Source organism: Lycorma delicatula, chromosome 1 (assembly GCF_047948215.1).
Source record: "Lycorma delicatula isolate Av1 chromosome 1, ASM4794821v1, whole genome shotgun sequence".
Classification (NCBI taxonomy): Eukaryota; Metazoa; Arthropoda; class Insecta; order Hemiptera; family Fulgoridae; genus Lycorma; species Lycorma delicatula.
This window is the reverse complement of record NC_134455.1, coordinates 226,508,576-226,531,593: the sequence shown is the minus strand read 5'-3', so window position 1 is coordinate 226,531,593 and position 23,018 is coordinate 226,508,576. Positions and strand designations below refer to the sequence as shown.

Sequence of the window (23,018 nt, the reverse complement as noted above, 5' to 3'; positions counted from 1 at the left end):
GTCTGAGACGTGCTTGAACCCAAACAAGCAACTGACCCTTCGGAACTATTTTACATATAGGACGGATAGGCCAGTTCGACCCGGATCTCGCACCTCTGGTGGAACTGCGGTTTTAGTCCACAGACGCCACATGCATACGCGCGTTGTTCTTCATACAAACGTGATGGAGCAAACGTGTGTGCATGTGGAGCATCTGGGCACGGTGTATCGGCTGGTTTCGGCTTATAGCAAGCCGAACGACGCGGTAACCGGCGCAGATCTGGATGCCGTGCTGGAAAATTGGGATGGGCCCGTGATACTCATGGGCGACCTCAATGCCAAACACGTGTCATGGAACAGCATTCTGACAAATCCGAATGGCAGATTGCTGTACGAAAGGGCGAGAGCCCGCCGCTTGGTCGTCGTAGGCCCTGAGGTGCCCACGTTCGTGCATCGCTCAGGCAGATCTAGGCCTGACGTGCTGGATATCGCAGTCATGAAGGGGGGTACCCTCCCATTCATGATTGAAACGATAGAAGACCTCAGCTCGGACCATTCCCCTGTCCTGTTGGAACTAGGTCAGGCAGGGGGTGGCCGAGATCCCCCGCCTATACCCCGAAGGTCAGTCAACTGGAAAAGGTTCTACGAGACCCTCCAGCGGGAGTACAGGCCGGTAAATCCTGAGCTCCTGAACACCCCGGAGGAAATCGACGACACTGTCGGGCGCGTCACGTCGTCAATGACCGAGGCCCTGGCAGGCAGCTCATCGGCCAAAACTCGAGCAGTTGTTCGAAACGACCTCCCTCCTCATATCTCCGAAGCCATAACGGAGAAACGACGACTGAGGAGGAGATATCGAATCACCCTGTCCCCCGCTGATAAGCGGGCCTTTTATAATCAAACGGACAGGGTAAAACAACTGCTGACAAGCCATCGAGAGGATTCGTGGAACGAATACCTCGCCTCGGTCTCTGACGACATCTCCTCGGTGTTCAGGTTGAACAGGAGACTGCGAGAAGGGAAGAAGCCTCGCCATCCGGTTGTGGGGCAGCGAGGTTTTCTTGCATACTCGGAGGCGGAGAGGGCCGAGGTATTCGCCGATACCTTGGAGGAGCAGTTCACTCCAAACCCCCCTCCCTCCCCGAACGACGTGCACACAACCGAGGTGGAATCCTTTCTTGTAGATTATTTCTCACAGGTGGAGGACGCCCCTCTAGAGATTGAGCAAGTCACTGAAGCGGAAGTTTCCGCAGCCATTAAGGCCACAAGCCCCGACAAGGCCCCGGGTGTCGACGGGATCAGCGCCCGTGCATTCCGGAACATACCGGCCTCCGTGATTACAGCAATTTCGGTGATATTCACGTCCATTTTGTACGTTGGATATTTCCCGAATTGTTGGAAAACGGCCAAAGTCGTATGTTTACCCAAACCGGGGAAAAGTTTACTTTTCCCACGGAATTATAGGCCAACCTCCCTGTTACCGGTATTGTCTAAGTTGTTCGAGAGGATTTTTCTCGAAAAACTGAGGCGATACATGGAGGGAGAAGTGCGGCCCGAGCAATTTGGGTTCAGGGAGGGTCACTCAACCACCCTCCAACTGGTAAAAATAATAGACGACCTTGTCGGAGGCCTGAACAGGAAACGGGTGACTGCAGCCGTTTTTCTGGATGTGGCCAAGGCCTTTGACAAAGTTTGGCATAGCGGGCTGCTTTATAAGCTAGCGCGATCGGCGATCCCGTACCGCTATGTCAGACTGATGCGGTCATATCTGCTAGACCGACATTTTGTCGTGCGCGTAGGGGATACGATTTCCTCTACCAGAGAAATAGCCGCTGGGGTTCCCCAAGGAGCAGTACTTTCCCCGTTCTTGTACACCTTGTACGTGAACGATATGCCGCTGTCGGAAGGGGTCAAAACGGCCCTTTACGCAGACGACACGGCATATTTCTACGAATCCGCAAATGTGGATTACGCGGTCCGGAGGCTCCAAAGGCAGCTGGACTTAGTGGAACCGTGGCTCGACATGTGGAGAATCAGGGTCAACGGTGAAAAATCGGTGGCCGTGATGTTCACATGCAAGACACGAAAACCGACCAGAGAGCTGGAAATCTCAGGGGAGAAAATCCCTTTTGAGAAAACAGTTAAGTACCTGGGGGTGGTGTTGGACAGGCGGCTTACCTTCGGCGAACATGTAAATTATGCGACCCGGAGGGCTAAGGCCGCCAGAGCCTCGCTATACCCAGTGCTGAACAGTGCCAGCCCGTACCCACTGGCAACTAAGCTCCTCATTTTTCGGCTATACGTACTGCCGATTCTAACATATGCTTACCCGGCATGGGGGGCAGTGTTGAGCTCCTCGCTTCAAAAGAAGATCGAGGCCGTCCAAAACATCGCGTTGCGGACGATCTTTGGAGCTCCGTGGTTCGTCAGGAACGCCACTCTCCGATCTGATGCGAGATTTCAATCCGTGTCCGAGGTGGGGGTGGCGCAGGCGCGCAGACTGTTCGGGAGAGCGGCTGTGTCCGAACACAGTCATCTTCGGGACATCTGCCGAGAGGACCCAACTCCGACAGTTGTAAGGAAGCGGCCTCACGCCGTACTGGACGAACCACCGTGATGGTGCGGTGCGGTAGCCGAAAATCGACAAACCAGGCTTAGGGGCCTCCATATCGCATGAGCCATAAACGGAATAGTGCGTCAGACGCGTTTCCGGGGTCGCGAGTGAAAAGTTTTCGCGAGTTATATAGTTTGAAGACGTCAAACACGGTAAGTCGCGCATAAAACAAAAACGCGGTCTAAATTTAAAAAAAAACTTACAGTAAGACAAAATATCCCAGCAATTGCGACTCCTCCGGAAAAGGGGACGCATTGCACCCTCCTTATAGCTAGTGCCCCGTTGTGGCGTATTCCTGCTAGCCTATTAAAGAGTTAGCACCGAAAGGACTTCAGTGGACGGTCTGAAGGGGAATTACGTCGGGAGGACAGGCTTTATAAGCCTAGCCTTCCGCGGTCGGCCCATGAAATGGGTTCGATAACGCTGGTTTAACAACGGATTGGAATGCAATTAAATCCGTCTTAAATTCACTAAAATAATAATAGACAAAACTTGAAAAATTAGATCCGAGATTAAAAAAATAACCCTTTTAAAAACAAGCCCGATTAGAATGATCCAGCAGCAAGGGACTCTGTCCAGGTTCTGCGATAAAGTAGGGAGTAATAGACTCCTGCCAACTTTGCATTCCATTATATATATATAGACCATCAATGCAACAAAATTACAAGAATAAGGTCAATCATTTGTTTATTAATAAAATAAAAATTATTTGATTCAATTTTGTTAACATGTACATTAATCTAAAAAAAAAATAATTTAAATACATTCACTTATGTTAGAACAGTTACATTTTAAATATTCATTTATGATACAATTGTTATTGGAAGCACAAACTAGGTTTTCACTATTAACACAGGTTCTCCTAAATAAATTGAGTGAGCGTTAAAAGATGATAATTTGTATAAATATGATTTTTTTATGGAATCTCTTAATGTGTTACTCACATACACTTGTTCCATTCATTAGGGAAATTAAAAAGCAGCACAAGTAAAATATATCATGTCATAATTTTTTACTGCCTAATGTAAGTAAGGTCTAGAATAACCTTAGGATTGGCTATATCTGTGTATTAGATGTTGGAAAAATACCATGTTTAATTAAATTTTAGACTCTAAACTTCAGAGTTTTAAGTTATATTGTAAAATAATTTAAGTGTAAAACTAAATCTAACTACATCAAAACCTATAAATTTCATAATATAGAAGACATGTATAATGGAAATTAAAACTCTTCATACAATTATATCCTGTTATCCAATAAATTTTTATTTCATAAATAAATAGTGTTATAATTTAAATATACAAAACAGTATAATATAATAGTAGATTATTACTCACTCCTCATCGCTCAATTCAGATGTATTCATATGATGATACATAGTGAAGTTAAATATGGACTGACGAGATTTCGTTTCACTGCAGATAGTAACAGATGGAAAGGGTATTTGCCAAACAGATGTTGTAGTTTCAGCAAAGGAAACAATTACCGGAGAATTGTTCCATTTATTCCAAACACGACTGATAAGATACAAGCTTCCTAGAAAGCAAAGTATTGTTGCAAAAATCCACCAACTCCTAAAACACATGAGTAAATTACTAATGAGTTAGATGTAGGTATATAGATTTAGGATATAATTTATTGCCATACTGCTAGTAACATATAAAAGGTCATAATATTAAAAAATTTCCTGAATATAAGTTAATATTTTTGATATCCATGTCTATCTATTTTATTACACTCTTTAGTAGCCAAAAAAAAATAAGCTAAAAATCAATAAAGAATTAATCAATTTGTTACAAATTACAGATAACTGTTTCATACATGGCAGAATCAAATGGAGAATACGTTTTTAGTGATTACAGCCCATAATAATTACCTCTACTTGTAACATTAATGGTAAACTGTGAAGGAACATCACTTACAACTGTATTCTTATTTTCAGTTATTCTTATTCTTATATATTAAGATTCTTATATATTCACATCGTTGTACTCCATTAGTTTTCAAAACAAATGGGTAACAGGATAAGCTCATGCGGGCAAGGCTCCGACACCTCTAGAAACGGCCGTCCCTAACATGGGAATCAGACGCCGACCAAACGCCGCACAATCTCTGGAACAGACGCGTTGGATTTAAAGTACCTGTTATGGTCCGCAGGTGGGCCTTTGAAGAACACCACCTACCCTGTATATCTACAGGGCCTTCTTCTATCCGCCACTTTGAGAAAGCGCCCAGTAGGGGGACAGGATTCCCCCCTGGGCGCGTCCAGGGAGGGATTATTATTATTATTAATAACAGATTTCTCAAAATATTAATTTTGAGAAATGTTCTGGAAAAATACTCTACAAATTTAATATTTTTGTTTTGTTAAATCTTGTTTGTCAATTTGGTTGGTTTTCCCTTGAGCCTTCTTCTTGAATGATTGATTATTTTTCACGAATATTTATTTTCTTATTTTTCACCACTGCTTTTTTTTTATTCACTAGTTCTAAATGCGTTATTTTTATTTTATCCTCCTTTATGCATAGCAATATTATGTCAATTAATATCTGTTGTTCCATATTGAGTTTTAATACTCCTATCTACCCGTTAAAGAAAATATGCAATTAAATATTGTCGTTAGTTGAAATCCCTGATCGATACCTTTTATCCATAAGTAAATATTTGTCTTTTGCTGGTAAAATTTAAGAATTTTTTAAAATTTATTTTTTAGTTTTCGAATTCAGTGTTTCTTCGTAAATACCCCATGTTAACTAAATAAAAGATTTAACCTGATTACATTTGTTCTGCCGGGATTAAAATATATACAAATTTATATTTATTTCTGTTTTTATAACAGAAAGTTACTTACCGTTGGATTTTAAGCAAACTGTTCTCACCTATATTATATGATGTGCGTTCATAAAGTAACAAAAAAACTTAACATAGATTTTTCATTTAAAGACGATAATCTAGCCTATGCGGTTTAGAAAAAAAAAGTTATGTTACTTTACCTTTCAATCCATGGCCGATCTCTGGCCACCAAATATTTCACCCCGTGCAAAGTGGAACCTTCACAGTAATCATCAAAAAGGTTTTTCAAGATACGCCTTCGTGGTTTCGGCAATGAATTTTCTTTTTCACTATAAATAAAAAAAAAATTATTTTTATTTAACTTTCAATGTATTATCAATCTCCACGGAAGAGAAGTAGTGTTGAATGATCCCGGTCAGGTACAGCATTTATTCATTCTCTCCAAAACTTTCATTCATATTCCCACATACACAACGTTCGAGTTTATATGACGAATTAGTCATCAACCCACACACAAACACTCACTTTAAGTTTTTGTGTTCCTTACTTGTAAATCATTATAAATATTTTATCACTATAAATATACTGATATTATCGGTTTAAATATTATTTGTCATACTAAATAACATCAATGGTTCAAAAATAACAATTTAGGAGGAGTAAGTGTTAAGGAAATATTATTTTCTTTCCTTTTTTGTGTTTTGGAGTTCGTGTCGAGATCTGAGAGAGTGAAGACGTCTTGTACTAGCTCCGTTTTTTTCATACGATTGTAGTTTCGTTTTCAGTTTTTTGTTGTTCGATTACGTTATTAGTTGTTTTATTTTATGCTACTTTTTTGTGTTTGTGTTAGTTTTTTTTGTTGGATATTACGGATATTATTTTTTTTGTTTTGGTTAGCTTCCATACGAGCTAATCCTGACATTAATTACCAATTTACTGTTTTGTGACTGTTTTTATTTTATTTTATTTAATTTAAACGTTTTCCTAGTGTTTTGTTTATTATTTGTAGTTAATTTAATTATTTTCCGTGTTTTGATATAATATTTAATAAGTATAAAAAAAAAGTATAGCCTACGATTGCTAAGGTATATTTATCTTAGTTACTCAACTGATTTATAGATATACTACTTCATTATGCTCAACTTATAGCAGTTTCTTAAGTCTAAATTGATTAAGAAAAAAAGATTTTATTTATTTTTTTGTTCAGCTGTTTGATACGGGGGAATTTTGAAGAAATATTCCATCACGCAGCGCTAGTTGTTTGTAATTATGACTGATCGATCTAGGGGTATTCCGCCATCTATGGAAGAGGAATTTACTTCTGTGGAAAGGCGGCGGCGTTCTATTAGGACGACAGGTGTTCGCGACGTCCGTGAGGTCCTTTCGGGGTAAAGCGGCACTGATAGTGCGGCGAGCAGCGACTGTGAATCATATTGTCGGTCGATAGCTCGGCAATTAGAGGCTGCTAGACGGAAGTCTGTACAGGTGGAGCGTCGTCAGGAACGGGTTGAGGCTCTCAATATGGAGTTCAGCGATATTGATTTAGTGAAAGTAACAGTGAGCCCCTCACCCGCTGGCTTCTTTTTTGAGAGAATTGGGGGGTCTATCAGCGGAAAAATCATCAAAACGCAGTTTGCAGCTCTCCCCCTGACGGTGGTGAAGCAGAAGAAGCCTCGTGCGGCTGGGAAGTCTGGTCAGGATGATGGTGGGTCGGCTCTGACAGGGGAGCCGGAAACGTTGGCGAGGAGGAAAGAATGTTTCACTTACAATCTACGTTGTGTTCTTAAACATGTCTGTGACCTGAGTGAGTTAGTGCGTAGTCACATTAACACGAAAAAGCCAATCAAACACCGTTCCTTCGAAATGGATAATCTTGTGTTTATGATTAAAAGGTTTTGGAACGTCCTGGAAAAACTACCCTCGGAGGACACGAGGAGGCTGTAACGGTGGCCACCCAAACGCTGGTGGTGATGTAATCGACGGCCACCCAGTTGGAGGACAAATGGCTCTACTTTGGGGGTCAAGACTTCGCATGGACGTACGCCTAACACAAGGGGGTGGATGATGGGTATGTTTCTAGGTTGATATTTCATCGATGGCTCAAGGAAGCAGCTACTGACGTTCTTGAGAATGTTGCTGGTGCTGAAGGATTGGCCTGGGTGGTGGACTTGGCCCAGGGTGCGGAATTTTGGGCGGATTCAAAGCTGGAGGAGATGCCCTGGGCAGGGCCATTGCTCCGGTCGGGCTAGGTAGTTGCTGGTAGTATTCGGGCTGAGAATCTGGCTGGTTGGGCCAGATTCTGGCCCACCAGTGGGTGGAATGAACATCGTGGTAGCGGTTGATTTTTCCGACGGTGAGAAGCGATTGGTCTCACGTGTCTTGGAGTGCGCCAGGTTAGCGTTGGTCGCAAATCCTAGAGTTTGTTTTTGTGGGCCTTAGTGTTCGTATGGATTATGATGAGTCTTCGTTGGGAGTTAAGGGGCGTCGACTCCAGGCAAAGAGATCTGTAGAGCCTCCAACCGCGACTGTAGTAGTGAAGGCGGCGAGACGATCATACGCGGACTTTCCCCGAACGGTTCGAGACACTGTGTCGACGGATGAGGTGAACATCTTGTCGCCGCAGAGAGGTCAAGGAGAAGACCTTCACATACGGATCCAAGACAGAGGAGATGTGGCTACCATGTTAAGGCAACAATGGATGCGGTTACTATGGTCACGGCGGGTAGAGCGTTTGGTGGTTACACTTACTCATTAAGGATGTTGACACCCTTACCTCAGAGAAGGATTTGGTGCGTGAGATGCGCAAGACTGTTGGGGATTCGGTTACCATTGATGTCTTCTCCCTGAGGACGTTATGTGGCGAAACAAAAGTGGCAACGGTGACGGCCCCTTCTCTGCCGGTGACAAAATTGTTGAAGGATGTCCGAATAGAGTCGGGTGGTTGTCTTGTCAGGTGTCGGGTGTTGAGGATCCGACGAAGAACGTTGCTATTGATGTTGGAGTACAGGGCACCAGGCGAGGACATGCGGCGGTCCTGACAGAAGTGAGCGATGTTTCAACTGTAGAGTTGAGAGGCATCTCCGTAAGGCCTGCCCAACGGAGGATAAGTGTTTGTATTGCAAAGCTTGTGGGCACGCTCTTGGGGGCCGTGGCTGCAGGGCCGGCGCCCGGAAATGAATCATGGCATCTTCACTCTTGGGATGAATTTAGGGTTGTGACAGCTCTATCCAGGAGGGGGTGGGCCGCTTAGGTGTTCAAATCTCGATGATTAGGCGGGGAATCCCTTGTGGCTTCGGATTTTGGAAGGTAAAGTAAGACCGTAGTCCCGGTGGGGAATGCCTCCGGGGGTTCCTCACCAGAAGTAAGGCCTAATGACCAGAGTCCCGGTGGTGGGACTGATCTTATCGAAATATAAGATCCCTCATTAGAGGCATGACATATCAACAAACGACCGAGTCCCGGCTGCTTGGGGGGAACACTAGTACTCGACGAGGCAGTTTGAGGCGAAGGAATCCCTCTGGAGCTGTGTTAATGCTTAGTTGTGTGTTCGGCTCCAGGGGTGATAAGAAATAATGCACACAAAAAGAAAAACTATTATTTACTTATGTAAATATTATTTCTTAAGCGAAGATGCAGAAAATTCAAAGATATTTTTAAATCGTTATTATTTATAAAATGTTCAGAAAAGTAACGTTAATTCTGCAGAAGAATTTTTTTCCATTGTTTTAAATAAATATGTGGGAAGATCTTTTATCATCAATATCATTATTTTTTTCTTTTAACTAAAAATGGGAATTGACTGTTATATAGGCAGTTTTTCCCTGTTAATTTTTGTTAAAATATTATAAGAAATGTTAAAAGTCTATTTCGCACAATTCAGTTAACTCAAATATATTTAGAAAATTCAGATCATAACAAAACTGCTTACAACTTTGTAAATCAGATATAGAAAGTTTCTTGTGGATGTGAAGAACAATGCTGGGAAATGCTACATTGGTAAAGATCACCTTTATTATATTCGTGTAAAAATGAAATAATGGCATCTGCAACCATTTTTTTTTTTTTTTTTTTTTTTTGTAAAAAGAGACATGAATTGCATCAATACTACCTGAATTATTTACTCTCTAATTTCAAAATAAAAATTTAGTTTTTGATTAACAACAACCTGACATAAAAATTACGATAAACAAATAATACTCTTCAAAGTGAATGACATTGTTTGAAGTGGATCAGTAGTTGTTGCTGTTTGAAGAGAAATTTATTAAATTTATCAGAAAATTTTGATTATTACACTCGAGAGAAGATCTAATTACTAAAGCACTTTGAGGAAAGCGACATGAGATTTAGGAAAAAGGAGAAAAAAGAGCAATTAAGATCACTGAAAAAATATCTAGCACATATTTAATATTGAAATTTTGATTAAAAGAAAAACATTAAAAATGGAACTTTACATTTAAAACATTCTTCGCTTATTGAACAAAGAGTACTATAGTCAAAGTAAAAAATTTGAACGGAATGAAAATTCTCCAGAAGAAAATAGGGGCTGACATGAGATCACCTCCGCAAAGTTCACCCCGAAAACAGCGAAGAATTGTTTTATAAAAAGCTGTTTATAAAACGTAGAGCTGTTCACAAAAATTGTTTTAAAACTTTTCAGTATGATTAAATAACATTGACTGTTAACATTTGACTCCAATTTTTTCATAAAACGCAATCACAGATAAGGAAATTTAAATGGAATAATAAATTTATGTGGATAATCTGAATTACTTTATTTTAATTCAACGAATCAAGAGATATTACTTTACACGAAAAAGAATTAAATCCTATAATTACGTCTCGAATCTGAATTACTAAATTTTAATAAATTTATTTACTAACTTTTATTCAATTACTAACTTGGTTCGACAATGTTAATCAGAGTGGAATTCGCAATAGCCCTTGGAAATAAAGAAAAAATTTAGGTAAACTAATCTTTTTTTTTTTTGGAATCCAAAATTAATAACATACCATACATAAATTAATAACATAACATACTTTGTTCTTTCGAACAAAGTCATCAATTTATTTTAAAAGTATAAATTTCCATTAGAGTAGATATAGATGGAGGTCTTGACCGCAGATTTTTTCTTCGAACCAAACCTAAGTTAACCTAACAAAATTGCATCAAACCTAACATAGCTAGTAGTATTTTACGGGCAAAACTGCGTTCTTTCCAAGCAATATTTTCTCACTAATGATTATTTAATGTATATAAAATTCTGGGAATTCCCCAAGCGTCTGATTCTTGGGATTACCAATTTTTTCAATCAAACAGTAGATCGCAAATTTGACCCTTGACCTATTAATGTATTTACATCTTCACAATCTTTTCAATATATTTGGTAAGCATCAATCTTTTACAGGATGATTATTTAAATGTTTAATAATTCGCAATATTATAAGCAATATTTCCCACTCTTTGATATTAATAAACAATATGTTGAAGTATTAAGTTTCTTATACATAATGTAGACCGATAAATCTATTTTAAATTTATATGAGTTTTGATAAGTTGTTTTTGTATTGGTTTATTTATACATATAAATAAAATGATAAAAAATTAGTTGTTTTTGATTCTTGTTTTATAAAAATGATATTAATTAAATTTAAGATAATATTACATGCATTTGACCTTTTATCCATTACAATCTTTTCATATGTAAGTAACTATTAATTTAACAACTATTCAACTATTAATTAAACAACTATTGTTTAACAACTAATTGTTTAATTAATTAAACAATTTACAGCGTCAGCAAAACATAAAATTAATTAAATGCAAAACAAAAAATGTTTAACCAACTATTCTTGTTTTATTATTTTTCCAGTTAATGGTCAATAACTAATATTAGTAGCATATATTAATAAGCAGTATGCTGTTGTATTACGCTTGAAATTTTCTTCAGTTTCAATTTTAATTTTCAAATCAATAACGTCTATTTTTATAGATTCATCTAACTAAGAACCAATCAAACAGTTAGGCGCGTCTCCAGAGATCGTGTACTTACAATCTGGATTTAGTAAACGATTTCCTGTCTGTTAGAGACCAATTTAACAAAATGGCCAAGAGGTACAATGGGTACACTCTCATCTACACAGACGGGTTTGTCTCGGCCGATGGATGTGGCTGTTGTTCTTCCTGACACCGAGATATTATATAAACTTAATGCCTGTTCTTCTGTGTTCTTTTGCGAGGCCTTTGCGATTTACTCCGCCTTGAAAGTTATCGAAACTCGTAACGATGACAGCTTCCTAGGAATTACAGACTCTAGGAGTGTACTTGAGAGCTTGAGCTGCAAACGTTCTGAATCCATTGTCCAGATTATTCATGATATCCTTTGAAGGATAAATAAGACTGTGGTACTGGTATGGGCCTGGTATGACCATTGTGGCATCCTCGAGAACGAACGGGACGATGAAGCTGCCAAGAGAACTGCAATAAATGGCATCCGAGTACAATCGACATGCGAGAGAGACTTCATGAGATCAGTCCGTGTAAAATTGCGAGCTCAGTAGCATAGATTCTGGCTGAGTCCTCCCACGGCATTACACAACATCCGGGAGAATGTGCTCGAGGCTTACCCACGCTCAACTACTTGGCTGTCCTCAGAAGATCTGTGAAGCTTGCAAGGTTAAATGGACCGTGTACCACCTGCTCGTTGATTGCCCTATCTTTGGAACCATCCGACAAAACTTAGACCTGGGTTCGGATATGAAATTTCTATTAAACTAGAACAAAGGTATAAAACGTCAGTTGCGGTTTCTCTCCTGCAATGGAATGAAGAATACGATTTAGTGATTTTTGTCTGATCCATGTATTTTATTTTGTATTTATTTTTGTCACTTTTCTATGTTTGTTATTTATTGTTCCTATTTCTTTATTGTTTATTTTTGTTATGATTTTTGTTGTTTTATATAATACTACATGATAGTGTTACTGTAATCGTTAATGACTATAATTGTTGATGCGGCTATAAATAAAAGCATTAAAAAAAAAAGATCCAATCAATTACATGTAATGGATGTTTGTTTTTATAATCGAAAATTTGTGTGGTAAGTCGATATTTTTATAATAAGACTTTTGAAATTCAGTAAATAGTTTATACATCGACATCTGATTCTCCTGTAAATCTTCATACGGATATGGGGTTGAATTTATCATTACTTTAATATTTTTCACGTTACAAGAATAAAATTTTGACGCGTCTTTAAAAACTTTATCTTTTCTATTAATTTGAAAACCTACAATAACATAATGCCGTTTATCTAACTGTTGATATTTTTAGATTCCATAATTTGTTTGAGGAACTGTTGGATATTCATGAAGTTCCCAATTTCTAAATTTCATGAGCAATTCTTTATTTTTATCTCACAATTTAACTACTTCCATTTGAATTTCCGGTGCAGCTTTTAAATGTGGTGCATTCGATGCGATTTCAGTTATTTTTAATTTTGATTTTTTTTCTTGATACTACCGCCTTTCTTTAATTTTAATCTCTCACCACATTTTTTAAGTTTCAGCCTACCGCCAAATTTAAATTTAACTTTCATCGCGTTAATTACAGCGTAAGCCGCTGTTCTTTTATTAAACTGCTATCCGGTGCCAGTACATTTTCCCAAGCCGGTTCTGCTAAAACTTTATCGGCCGCCGATATTGTTTTGGTGTCGGAAGTTTTCGAATAAACTATATCATGCAGTGTGCAAGCCTCATCCAATTTATTAATGCCTCTATCACCGCGTTTTAATCTTTTATTTAATTTTGTAACCGGTCCACAATAATTGTACCCAGGAATACGATTTATAGATATACTACTTCATTATGCTCAACTTATAGCAGTTTCTTAAGTCTAAATTGATTAAGAAAAAAAGATTTTATTTATTTTTTTGTTCAGCTGTTTGATACGGGGGAATTTTGAAGAAATATTCCATCACGCAGCGCTAGTTGTTTGTAATTATGACTGATCGATCTAGGGGTATTCCGCCATCTATGGAAGAGGAATTTACTTCTGTGGAAAGGCGGCGGCGTTCTATTAGGACGACAGGTGTTCGCGACGTCCGTGAGGTCCTTTCGGGGTAAAGCGGCACTGATAGTGCGGCGAGCAGCGACTGTGAATCATATTGTCGGTCGATAGCTCGGCAATTAGAGGCTGCTAGACGGAAGTCTGTACAGGTGGAGCGTCGTCAGGAACGGGTTGAGGCTCTCAATATGGAGTTCAGCGATATTGATTTAGTGAAAGTAACAGTGAGCCCCTCACCCGCTGGCTTCTTTGTTGAGAGAATTGGGGGGTCTATCAGCGGAAAAATCATCAAAACGCAGTTTGCAGCTCTCCCCCTGACGGTGGTGAAGCAGAAGAAGCCTCGTGCGGCTGGGAAGTCTGGTCAGGATGATGGTGGGTCGGCTCTGACAGGGGAGCCGGAAACGTTGGCGAGGAGGAAAGAATGTTTCACTTACAATCTACGTTGTGTTCTTAAACATGTCTGTGACCTGAGTGAGTTAGTGCGTAGTCACATTAACACGAAAAAGCCAATCAAACACCGTTCCTTCGAAATGGATAATCTTGTGTTTATGATTAAAAGGTTTTGGAACGTCCTGGAAAAACTACCCTCGGAGGACACGAGGAGGCTGTAACGGTGGCCACCCAAACGCTGGTGGTGATGTAATCGACGGCCACCCAGTTGGAGGACAAATGGCTCTACTTTGGGGGTCAAGACTTCGCATGGACGTACGCCTAACACAAGGGGGTGGATGATGGGTATGTTTCTAGGTTGATATTTCATCGATGGCTCAAGGAAGCAGCTACTGACGTTCTTGAGAATGTTGCTGGTGCTGAAGGATTGGCCTGGGTGGTGGACTTGGCCCAGGGTGCGGAATTTTGGGCGGATTCAAAGCTGGAGGAGATGCCCTGGGCAGGGCCATTGCTCCGGTCGGGCTAGGTAGTTGCTGGTAGTATTCGGGCTGAGAATCTGGCTGGTTGGGCCAGATTCTGGCCCACCAGTGGGTGGAATGAACATCGTGGTAGCGGTTGATTTTTCCGACGGTGAGAAGCGATTGGTCTCACGTGTCTTGGAGTGCGCCAGGTTAGCGTTGGTCGCAAATCCTAGAGTTTGTTTTTGTGGGCCTTAGTGTTCGTATGGATTATGATGAGTCTTCGTTGGGAGTTAAGGGGCGTCGACTCCAGGCAAAGAGATCTGTAGAGCCTCCAACCGCGACTGTAGTAGTGAAGGCGGCGAGACGATCATACGCGGACTTTCCCCGAACGGTTCGAGACACTGTGTCGACGGATGAGGTGAACATCTTGTCGCCGCAGAGAGGTCAAGGAGAAGACCTTCACATACGGATCCAAGACAGAGGAGATGTGGCTACCATGTTAAGGCAACAATGGATGCGGTTACTATGGTCACGGCGGGTAGAGCGTTTGGTGGTTACACTTACTCATTAAGGATGTTGACACCCTTACCTCAGAGAAGGATTTGGTGCGTGAGATGCGCAAGACTGTTGGGGATTCGGTTACCATTGATGTCTTCTCCCTGAGGACGTTATGTGGCGAAACAAAAGTGGCAACGGTGACGGCCCCTTCTCTGCCGGTGACAAAATTGTTGAAGGATGTCCGAATAGAGTCGGGTGGTTGTCTTGTCAGGTGTCGGGTGTTGAGGATCCGACGAAGAACGTTGCTATTGATGTTGGAGTACAGGGCACCAGGCGAGGACATGCGGCGGTCCTGACAGAAGTGAGCGATGTTTCAACTGTAGAGTTGAGAGGCATCTCCGTAAGGCCTGCCCAACGGAGGATAAGTGTTTGTACTGCAAAGCTTGTGGGCACGCTCTTGGGGGCCGTGGCTGCAGGGCCGGCGCCCGGAAATGAATCATGGCATCTTCACTCTTGGGATGAATTTAGGGTTGTGACAGCTCTATCCAGGAGGGGGTGGGCCGCTTAGGTGTTCAAATCTCGATGATTAGGCGGGGAATCCCTTGTGGCTTCGGATTTTGGAAGGTAAAGTAAGACCGTAGTCCCGGTGGGGAATGCCTCCGGGGGTTCCTCACCAGAAGTAAGGCCTAATGACCAGAGTCCCGGTGGTGGGACTGATCTTATCGAAATATAAGATCCCTCATTAGAGGCATGACATATCAACAAACGACCGAGTCCCGGCTGCTTGGGGGGAACACTAGTACTCGACGAGGCAGTTTGAGGCGAAGGAATCCCTCTGGAGCTGTGTTAATGCTTAGTTGTGTGTTCGGCTCCAGGGGTGATAAGAAATAATGCACACAAAAAGAAAAACTATTATTTACTTATGTAAATATTATTTCTTAAGCGAAGATGCAGAAAATTCAAAGATATTTTTAAATCGTTATTATTTATAAAATGTTCAGAAAAGTAACGTTAATTCTGCAGAAGAATTTTTTTCCATTGTTTTAAATAAATATGTGGGAAGATCTTTTATCATCAATATCATTATTTTTTTCTTTTAACTAAAAATGGGAATTGACTGTTATATAGGCAGTTTTTCCCTGTTAATTTTTGTTAAAATATTATAAGAAATGTTAAAAGTCTATTTCGCACAATTCAGTTAACTCAAATATATTTAGAAAATTCAGATCATAACAAAACTGCTTACAACTTTGTAAATCAGATATAGAAAGTTTCTTGTGGATGTGAAGAACAATGCTGGGAAATGCTACATTGGTAAAGATCACCTTTATTATATTCGTGTAAAAATGAAATAATGGCATCTGCAACCATTTTTTTTTTTTTTTTTTTTTTTTGTAAAAAGAGACATGAATTGCATCAATACTACCTGAATTATTTACTCTCTAATTTCAAAATAAAAATTTAGTTTTTGATTAACAACAACCTGACATAAAAATTACGATAAACAAATAATACTCTTCAAAGTGAATGACATTGTTTGAAGTGGATCAGTAGTTGTTGCTGTTTGAAGAGAAATTTATTAAATTTATCAGAAAATTTTGATTATTACACTCGAGAGAAGATCTAATTACTAAAGCACTTTGAGGAAAGCGACATGAGATTTAGGAAAAAGGAGAAAAAAGAGCAATTAAGATCACTGAAAAAATATCTAGCACATATTTAATATTGAAATTTTGATTAAAAGAAAAACATTAAAAATGGAACTTTACATTTAAAACATTCTTCGCTTATTGAACAAAGAGTACTATAGTCAAAGTAAAAAATTTGAACGGAATGAAAATTCTCCAGAAGAAAATAGGGGCTGACATGAGATCACCTCCGCAAAGTTCACCCCGAAAACAGCGAAGAATTGTTTTATAAAAAGCTGTTTATAAAACGTAGAGCTGTTCACAAAAATTGTTTTAAAACTTTTCAGTATGATTAAATAACATTGACTGTTAACATTTGACTCCAATTTTTTCATAAAACGCAATCACAGATAAGGAAATTTAAATGGAATAATAAATTTATGTGGATAATCTGAATTACTTTATTTTAATTCAACGAATCAAGAGATATTACTTTACACGAAAAAGAATTAAATCCTATAATTACGTCTCGAATCTGAATTACTAAATTTTAATAAATTTATTTACTAACTTTTATTCAATTACTAACTTGGTTCGACAATGTTAATCAGAGTGGAATTCGCAATAGCCCTTGGAAATAAAGAAAAAATTTAGGTAAACTAATCTTTTTTTTTTTGGAATCCAAAATTAATAACATACCATACATAAATTAATAACATAACATACTTTGTTCTTTCGAACAAAGTCATCAATTTATTTTAAAAGTATAAATTTCCATTAGAGTAGATATAGATGGAGGTCTTGACCGCAGATTTTTTCTTCGAACCAAACCTAAGTTAACCTAACAAAATTGCATCAAACCTAACATAGCTAGTAGTATTTTACGGGCAAAACTGCGTTCTTTCCAAGCAATATTTTCTCACTAATGATTATTTAATGTATATAAAATTCTGGGAATTCCCCAAGCGTCTGATTCTTGGGATTACCAATTTTTTCAATCAAACAGTAGATCGCAAATTTGACCCTTGACCTATTAATGTATTTACATCTTCACAATCTTTTCAATATATTTGGTAAGCATCAATCTTTTACAGGATGATTATTTAAATGTTTAATAATTCGCAATATTATAAGCAATATTTCCCACTCTTTGATATTAATAAACAATATGTTGAAGTATTAAGTTTCTTATACATAATGTAGACCGATAAATCTATTTTAAATTTATATGAGTTTTGATAAGTTGTTTTTGTATTGGTTTATTTATACATATAAATAAAATGATAAAAAATTAGTTGTTTCTGATTCTTGTTTTATAAAAATGATATTAATTAAATTTAAGATAATATTACATGCATTTGACCTTTTATCCATTACAATCTTTTCATATGTAAGTAACTATTAATTTAACAACTATTCAACTATTAATTAAACAACTATTGTTTAACAACTAATTGTTTAATTAATTAAACAATTTACAGCGTCAGCAAAACATAAAATTAATTAAATGCAAAACAAAAAATGTTTAACCAACTATTCTTGTTTTATTATTTTTCCAGTTAATGGTCAATAACTAATATTAGTAGCATATATTAATAAGCAGTATGCTGTTGTATTACGCTTGAAATTTTCTTCAGTTTCAATTTTAATTTTCAAATCAATAACGTCTATTTTTATAGATTCATCTAACTAAGAACCAATCAAACAGTTAGGCGCGTCTCCAGAGATCGTGTACTTACAATCTGGATTTAGTAAACGATTTCCTGTCTGTTAGAGACCAATTTAACAAAATGGCCAAGAGGTACAATGGGTACACTCTCATCTACACAGACGGGTTTGTCTCGGCCGATGGATGTGGCTGTTGTTCTTCCTGACACCGAGATATTATATAAACTTAATGCCTGTTCTTCTGTGTTCTTTTGCGAGGCCTTTGCGATTTACTCCGCCTTGAAAGTTATCGAAACTCGTAACGATGACAGCTTCCTAGGAATTACAGACTCTAGGAGTGTACTTGAGAGCTTGAGCTGCAAACGTTCTGAATCCATTGTCCAGATTATTCATGATATCCTTTGAAGGATAAATAAGACTGTGGTACTGGTATGGGCCTGGTATGACCATTGTGGCATCCTCGAGAACGAACGGGACGATGAAGCTGCCAAGAGAACTGCAATAAATGGCATCCGAGTACAATCGACATGCGAGAGAGACTTCATGAGATCAGTCCGTGTAAAATTGCGAGCTCAGTAGCATAGATTCTGGCTGAGTCCTCCCACGGCATTACACAACATCCGGGAGAATGTGCTCGAGGCTTACCCACGCTCAACTACTTGGCTGTCCTCAGAAGATCTGTGAAGCTTGCAAGGTTAAATGGACCGTGTACCACCTGCTCGTTGATTGCCCTATCTTTGGAACCATCCGACAAAACTTAGACCTGGGTTCGGATATGAAATTTCTATTAAACTAGAACAAAGGTATAAAACGTCAGTTGCGGTTTCTCTCCTGCAATGGAATGAAGAATACGATTTAGTGATTTTTGTCTGATCCATGTATTTTATTTTGTATTTATTTTTGTCACTTTTCTATGTTTGTTATTTATTGTTCCTATTTCTTTATTGTTTATTTTTGTTATGATTTTTGTTGTTTTATATAATACTACATGATAGTGTTACTGTAATCGTTAATGACTATAATTGTTGATGCGGCTATAAATAAAAGCATTAAAAAAAAAAGATCCAATCAATTACATGTAATGGATGTTTGTTTTTATAATCGAAAATTTGTGTGGTAAGTCGATATTTTTATAATAAGACTTTTGAAATTCAGTAAATAGTTTATACATCGACATCTGATTCTCCTGTAAATCTTCATACGGATATGGGGTTGAATTTATCATTACTTTAATATTTTTCACGTTACAAGAATAAAATTTTGACGCGTCTTTAAAAACTTTATCTTTTCTATTAATTTGAAAACCTACAATAACATAATGCCGTTTATCTAACTGTTGATATTTTTAGATTCCATAATTTGTTTGAGGAACTGTTGGATATTCATGAAGTTCCCAATTTCTAAATTTCATGAGCAATTCTTTATTTTTATCTCACAATTTAACTACTTCCATTTGAATTTCCGGTGCAGCTTTTAAATGTGGTGCATTCTATGCGATTTCAGTTATTTTTAATTTCGATTTTTTTTCTTGATACTACCGCCTTTCTTTAATTTTAATCTCTCACCACATTTTTTAAGTTTCAGCCTACCGCCAAATTTAAATTTAACTTTCATCGCGTTAATTACAGCGTAAGCCGCTGTTCTTTTATTAAACTGCTATCCGGTGCCAGTACATTTTCCCAAGCCGGTTCTGCTAAAACTTTATCGGCCGCCGATATTGTTTTGGTGTCGGAAGTTTTCGAATAAACTATATCATGCAGTGTGCAAGCCTCATCCAATTTATTAATGCCTCTATCACCGCGTTTTAATCTTTTATTTAATTTTGTAACCGGTCCACAATAATTGTACCCAGGAATACGATTTATAGATATACTACTTCATTATGCTCAACTTATAGCAGTTTCTTAAGTCTAAATTGATTAAGAAAAAAAGATTTTATTTATTTTTTTGTTCAGCTGTTTGATACGGGGGAATTTTGAAGAAATATTCCATCACGCAGCGCTAGTTGTTTGTAATTATGACTGATCGATCTAGGGGTATTCCGCCATCTATGGAAGAGGAATTTACTTCTGTGGAAAGGCGGCGGCGTTCTATTAGGACGACAGGTGTTCGCGACGTCCGTGAGGTCCTTTTGGGGTAAAGCGGCACTGATAGTGCGGCGAGCAGCGACTGTGAATCATATTGTCGGTCGATAGCTCGGCAATTAGAGGCTGCTAGACGGAAGTCTGTACAGGTGGAGCGTCGTCAGGAACGGGTTGAGGCTCTCAATATGGAGTTCAGCGATATTGATTTAGTGAAAGTAACAGTGAGCCCCCTCACCCGCTGGCTTCTTTGTTGAGAGAATTGGGGGGTCTATCAGCGGAAAAATCATCAAAACGCAGTTTGCAGCTCTCCCCCTGACGGTGGTGAAGCAGAAGAAGCCTCGTGCGGCTGGGAAGTCTGGTCAGGATGATGGTGGGTCGGCTCTGACAGGGGAGCCGGAAACGTTGGCGAGGAGGAAAGAATGTTTCACTTACAATCTACGTTGTGTTCTTAAACATGTCTGTGACCTGAGTGAGTTAGTGCGTAGTCACATTAACACGAAAAAGGCAATCAAACACCGTTCCTTCGAAATGGATAATCTTGTGTTTATGATTAAAAGGTTTTGGAACGTCCTGGAAAAACTACCCTCGGAGGACACGAGGAGGCTGTAACGGTGGCCACCCAAACGCTGGTGGTGATGTAATCGACGGCCACCCAGTTGGAGGACAAATGGCTCTACTTTGGGGGTCAAGACTTCGCATGGACGTACGCCTAACACAAGGGGGTGGATGATGGGTATGTTTCTAGGTTGATATTTCATCGATGGCTCAAGGAAGCAGCTACTGACGTTCTTGAGAATGTTGCTGGTGCTGAAGGATTGGCCTGGGTGGTGGACTTGGCCCAGGGTGCGGAATTTTGGGCGGATTCAAAGCTGGAGGAGATGCCCTGGGCAGGGCCATTGCTCCGGTCGGGCTAGGTAGTTGCTGGTAGTATTCGGGCTGAGAATCTGGCTGGTTGGGCCAGATTCTGGCCCACCAGTGGGTGGAATGAACATCGTGGTAGCGGTTGATTTTTCCGACGGTGAGAAGCGATTGGTCTCACGTGTCTTGGAGTGCGCCAGGTTAGCGTTGGTCGCAAATCCTAGAGTTTGTTTTTGTGGGCCTTAGTGTTCGTATGGATTATGATAAGTCTTCGTTGGGAGTTAAGGGGCGTCGACTCCAGGCAAAGAGATCTGTAGAGCCTCCAACCGCGACTGTAGTAGTGAAGGCGGCGAGACGATCATACGCGGACTTTCCCCGAACGGTTCGAGACACTGTGTCGACGGATGAGGTGAACATCTTGTCGCCGCAGAGAGGTCAAGGAGAAGACCTTCACATACGGATCCAAGACAGAGGAGATGTGGCTACCATGTTAAGGCAACAATGGATGCGGTTACTATGGTCACGGCGGGTAGAACGTTTGGTGGTTACACTTACTCATTAAGGATGTTGACACCCTTACCTCAGAGAAGGATTTGGTGCGTGAGATGCGCAAGACTGTTGGGGATTCGGTTACCATTGATGTCTTCTCCCTGAGGACGTTATGTGGCGAAACAAAAGTGGCAACGGTGACGGCCCCTTCTCTGCCGGTGACAAAATTGTTGAAGGATGTCCGAATAGAGTCGGGTGGTTGTCTTGTCAGGTGTCGGGTGTTGAGGATCCGACGAAGAACGTTGCTATTGATGTTGGAGTACAGGGCACCAGGCGAGGACATGCGGCGGTCCTGACAGAAGTGAGCGATGTTTCAACTGTAGAGTTGAGGGGCATCTCCGTAAGGCCTGCCCAACGGAGGATAAGTGTTTGTACTGCAAAGCTTGTGGGCACGCTCTTGGGGGCCGTGGCTGCAGGGCCGGCGCCCGGAAATGAATCATGGCATCTTCACTCTTGGGATGAATTTAGGGTTGTGACAGCTCTATCCAGGAGGGGGTGGGCCGCTTAGGTGTTCAAATCTCGATGATTAGGCGGGGAATCCCTTGTGGCTTCGGATTTTGGAAGGTAAAGTAAGACCGTAGTCCCGGTGGGGAATGCCTCCGGGGGTTCCTCACCAGAAGTAAGGCCTAATGACCAGAGTCCCGGTGGTGGGACTGATCTTATCGAAATATAAGATCCCTCATTAGAGGCATGACATATCAACAAACGACCGAGTCCCGGCTGCTTGGGGGGAACACTAGTACTCGACGAGGCAGTTTGAGGCGAAGGAATCCCTCTGGAGCTGTGTTAATGCTTAGTTGTGTGTTCGGCTCCAGGGGTGATAAGAAATAATGCACACAAAAAGAAAAACTATTATTTACTTATGTAAATATTATTTCTTAAGCGAAGATGCAGAAAATTCAAAGATATTTTTAAATCGTTATTATTTATAAAATGTTCAGAAAAGTAACGTTAATTCTGCAGAAGAATTTTTTTCCATTGTTTTAAATAAATATGTGGGAAGATCTTTTATCATCAATATCATTATTTTTTTCTTTTAACTAAAAATGGGAATTGACTGTTATATAGGCAGTTTTTCCCTGTTAATTTTTGTTAAAATATTATAAGAAATGTTAAAAGTCTATTTCGCACAATTCAGTTAACTCAAATATATTTAGAAAATTCAGATCATAACAAAACTGCTTACAACTTTGTAAATCAGATATAGAAAGTTTCTTGTGGATGTGAAGAACAATGCTGGGAAATGCTACATTGGTAAAGATCACCTTTATTATATTCGTGTAAAAATGAAATAATGGCATCTGCAACCATTTTTTTTTTTTTTTTTTTTTTTTTGTAAAAAGAGACATGAATTGCATCAATACTACCTGAATTATTTACTCTCTAATTTCAAAATAAAAATTTAGTTTTTGATTAACAACAACCTGACATAAAAA

The 23,018-nt window shown here is 39.5% G+C and overlaps 1 protein-coding gene across 1 annotated transcript in view; it reads right to left on the bottom strand.

Annotated features, from left to right (window-relative positions):
* Positions 1-23,018, bottom strand: part of LOC142329374 (pickpocket protein 28-like) — a 102,787-nt gene that overhangs the window by 57,891 nt on the left and 21,878 nt on the right. The window contains exons 2-3 of the mRNA XM_075373913.1: positions 5,587-5,715; positions 3,931-4,167 (exon numbers count right to left, since the gene is read on the bottom strand). Of these exons, the coding sequence (XP_075230028.1) occupies positions 3,931-4,167; positions 5,587-5,715 (366 nt within the window). The remainder of the gene's footprint in view (positions 1-3,930; positions 4,168-5,586; positions 5,716-23,018) is intronic.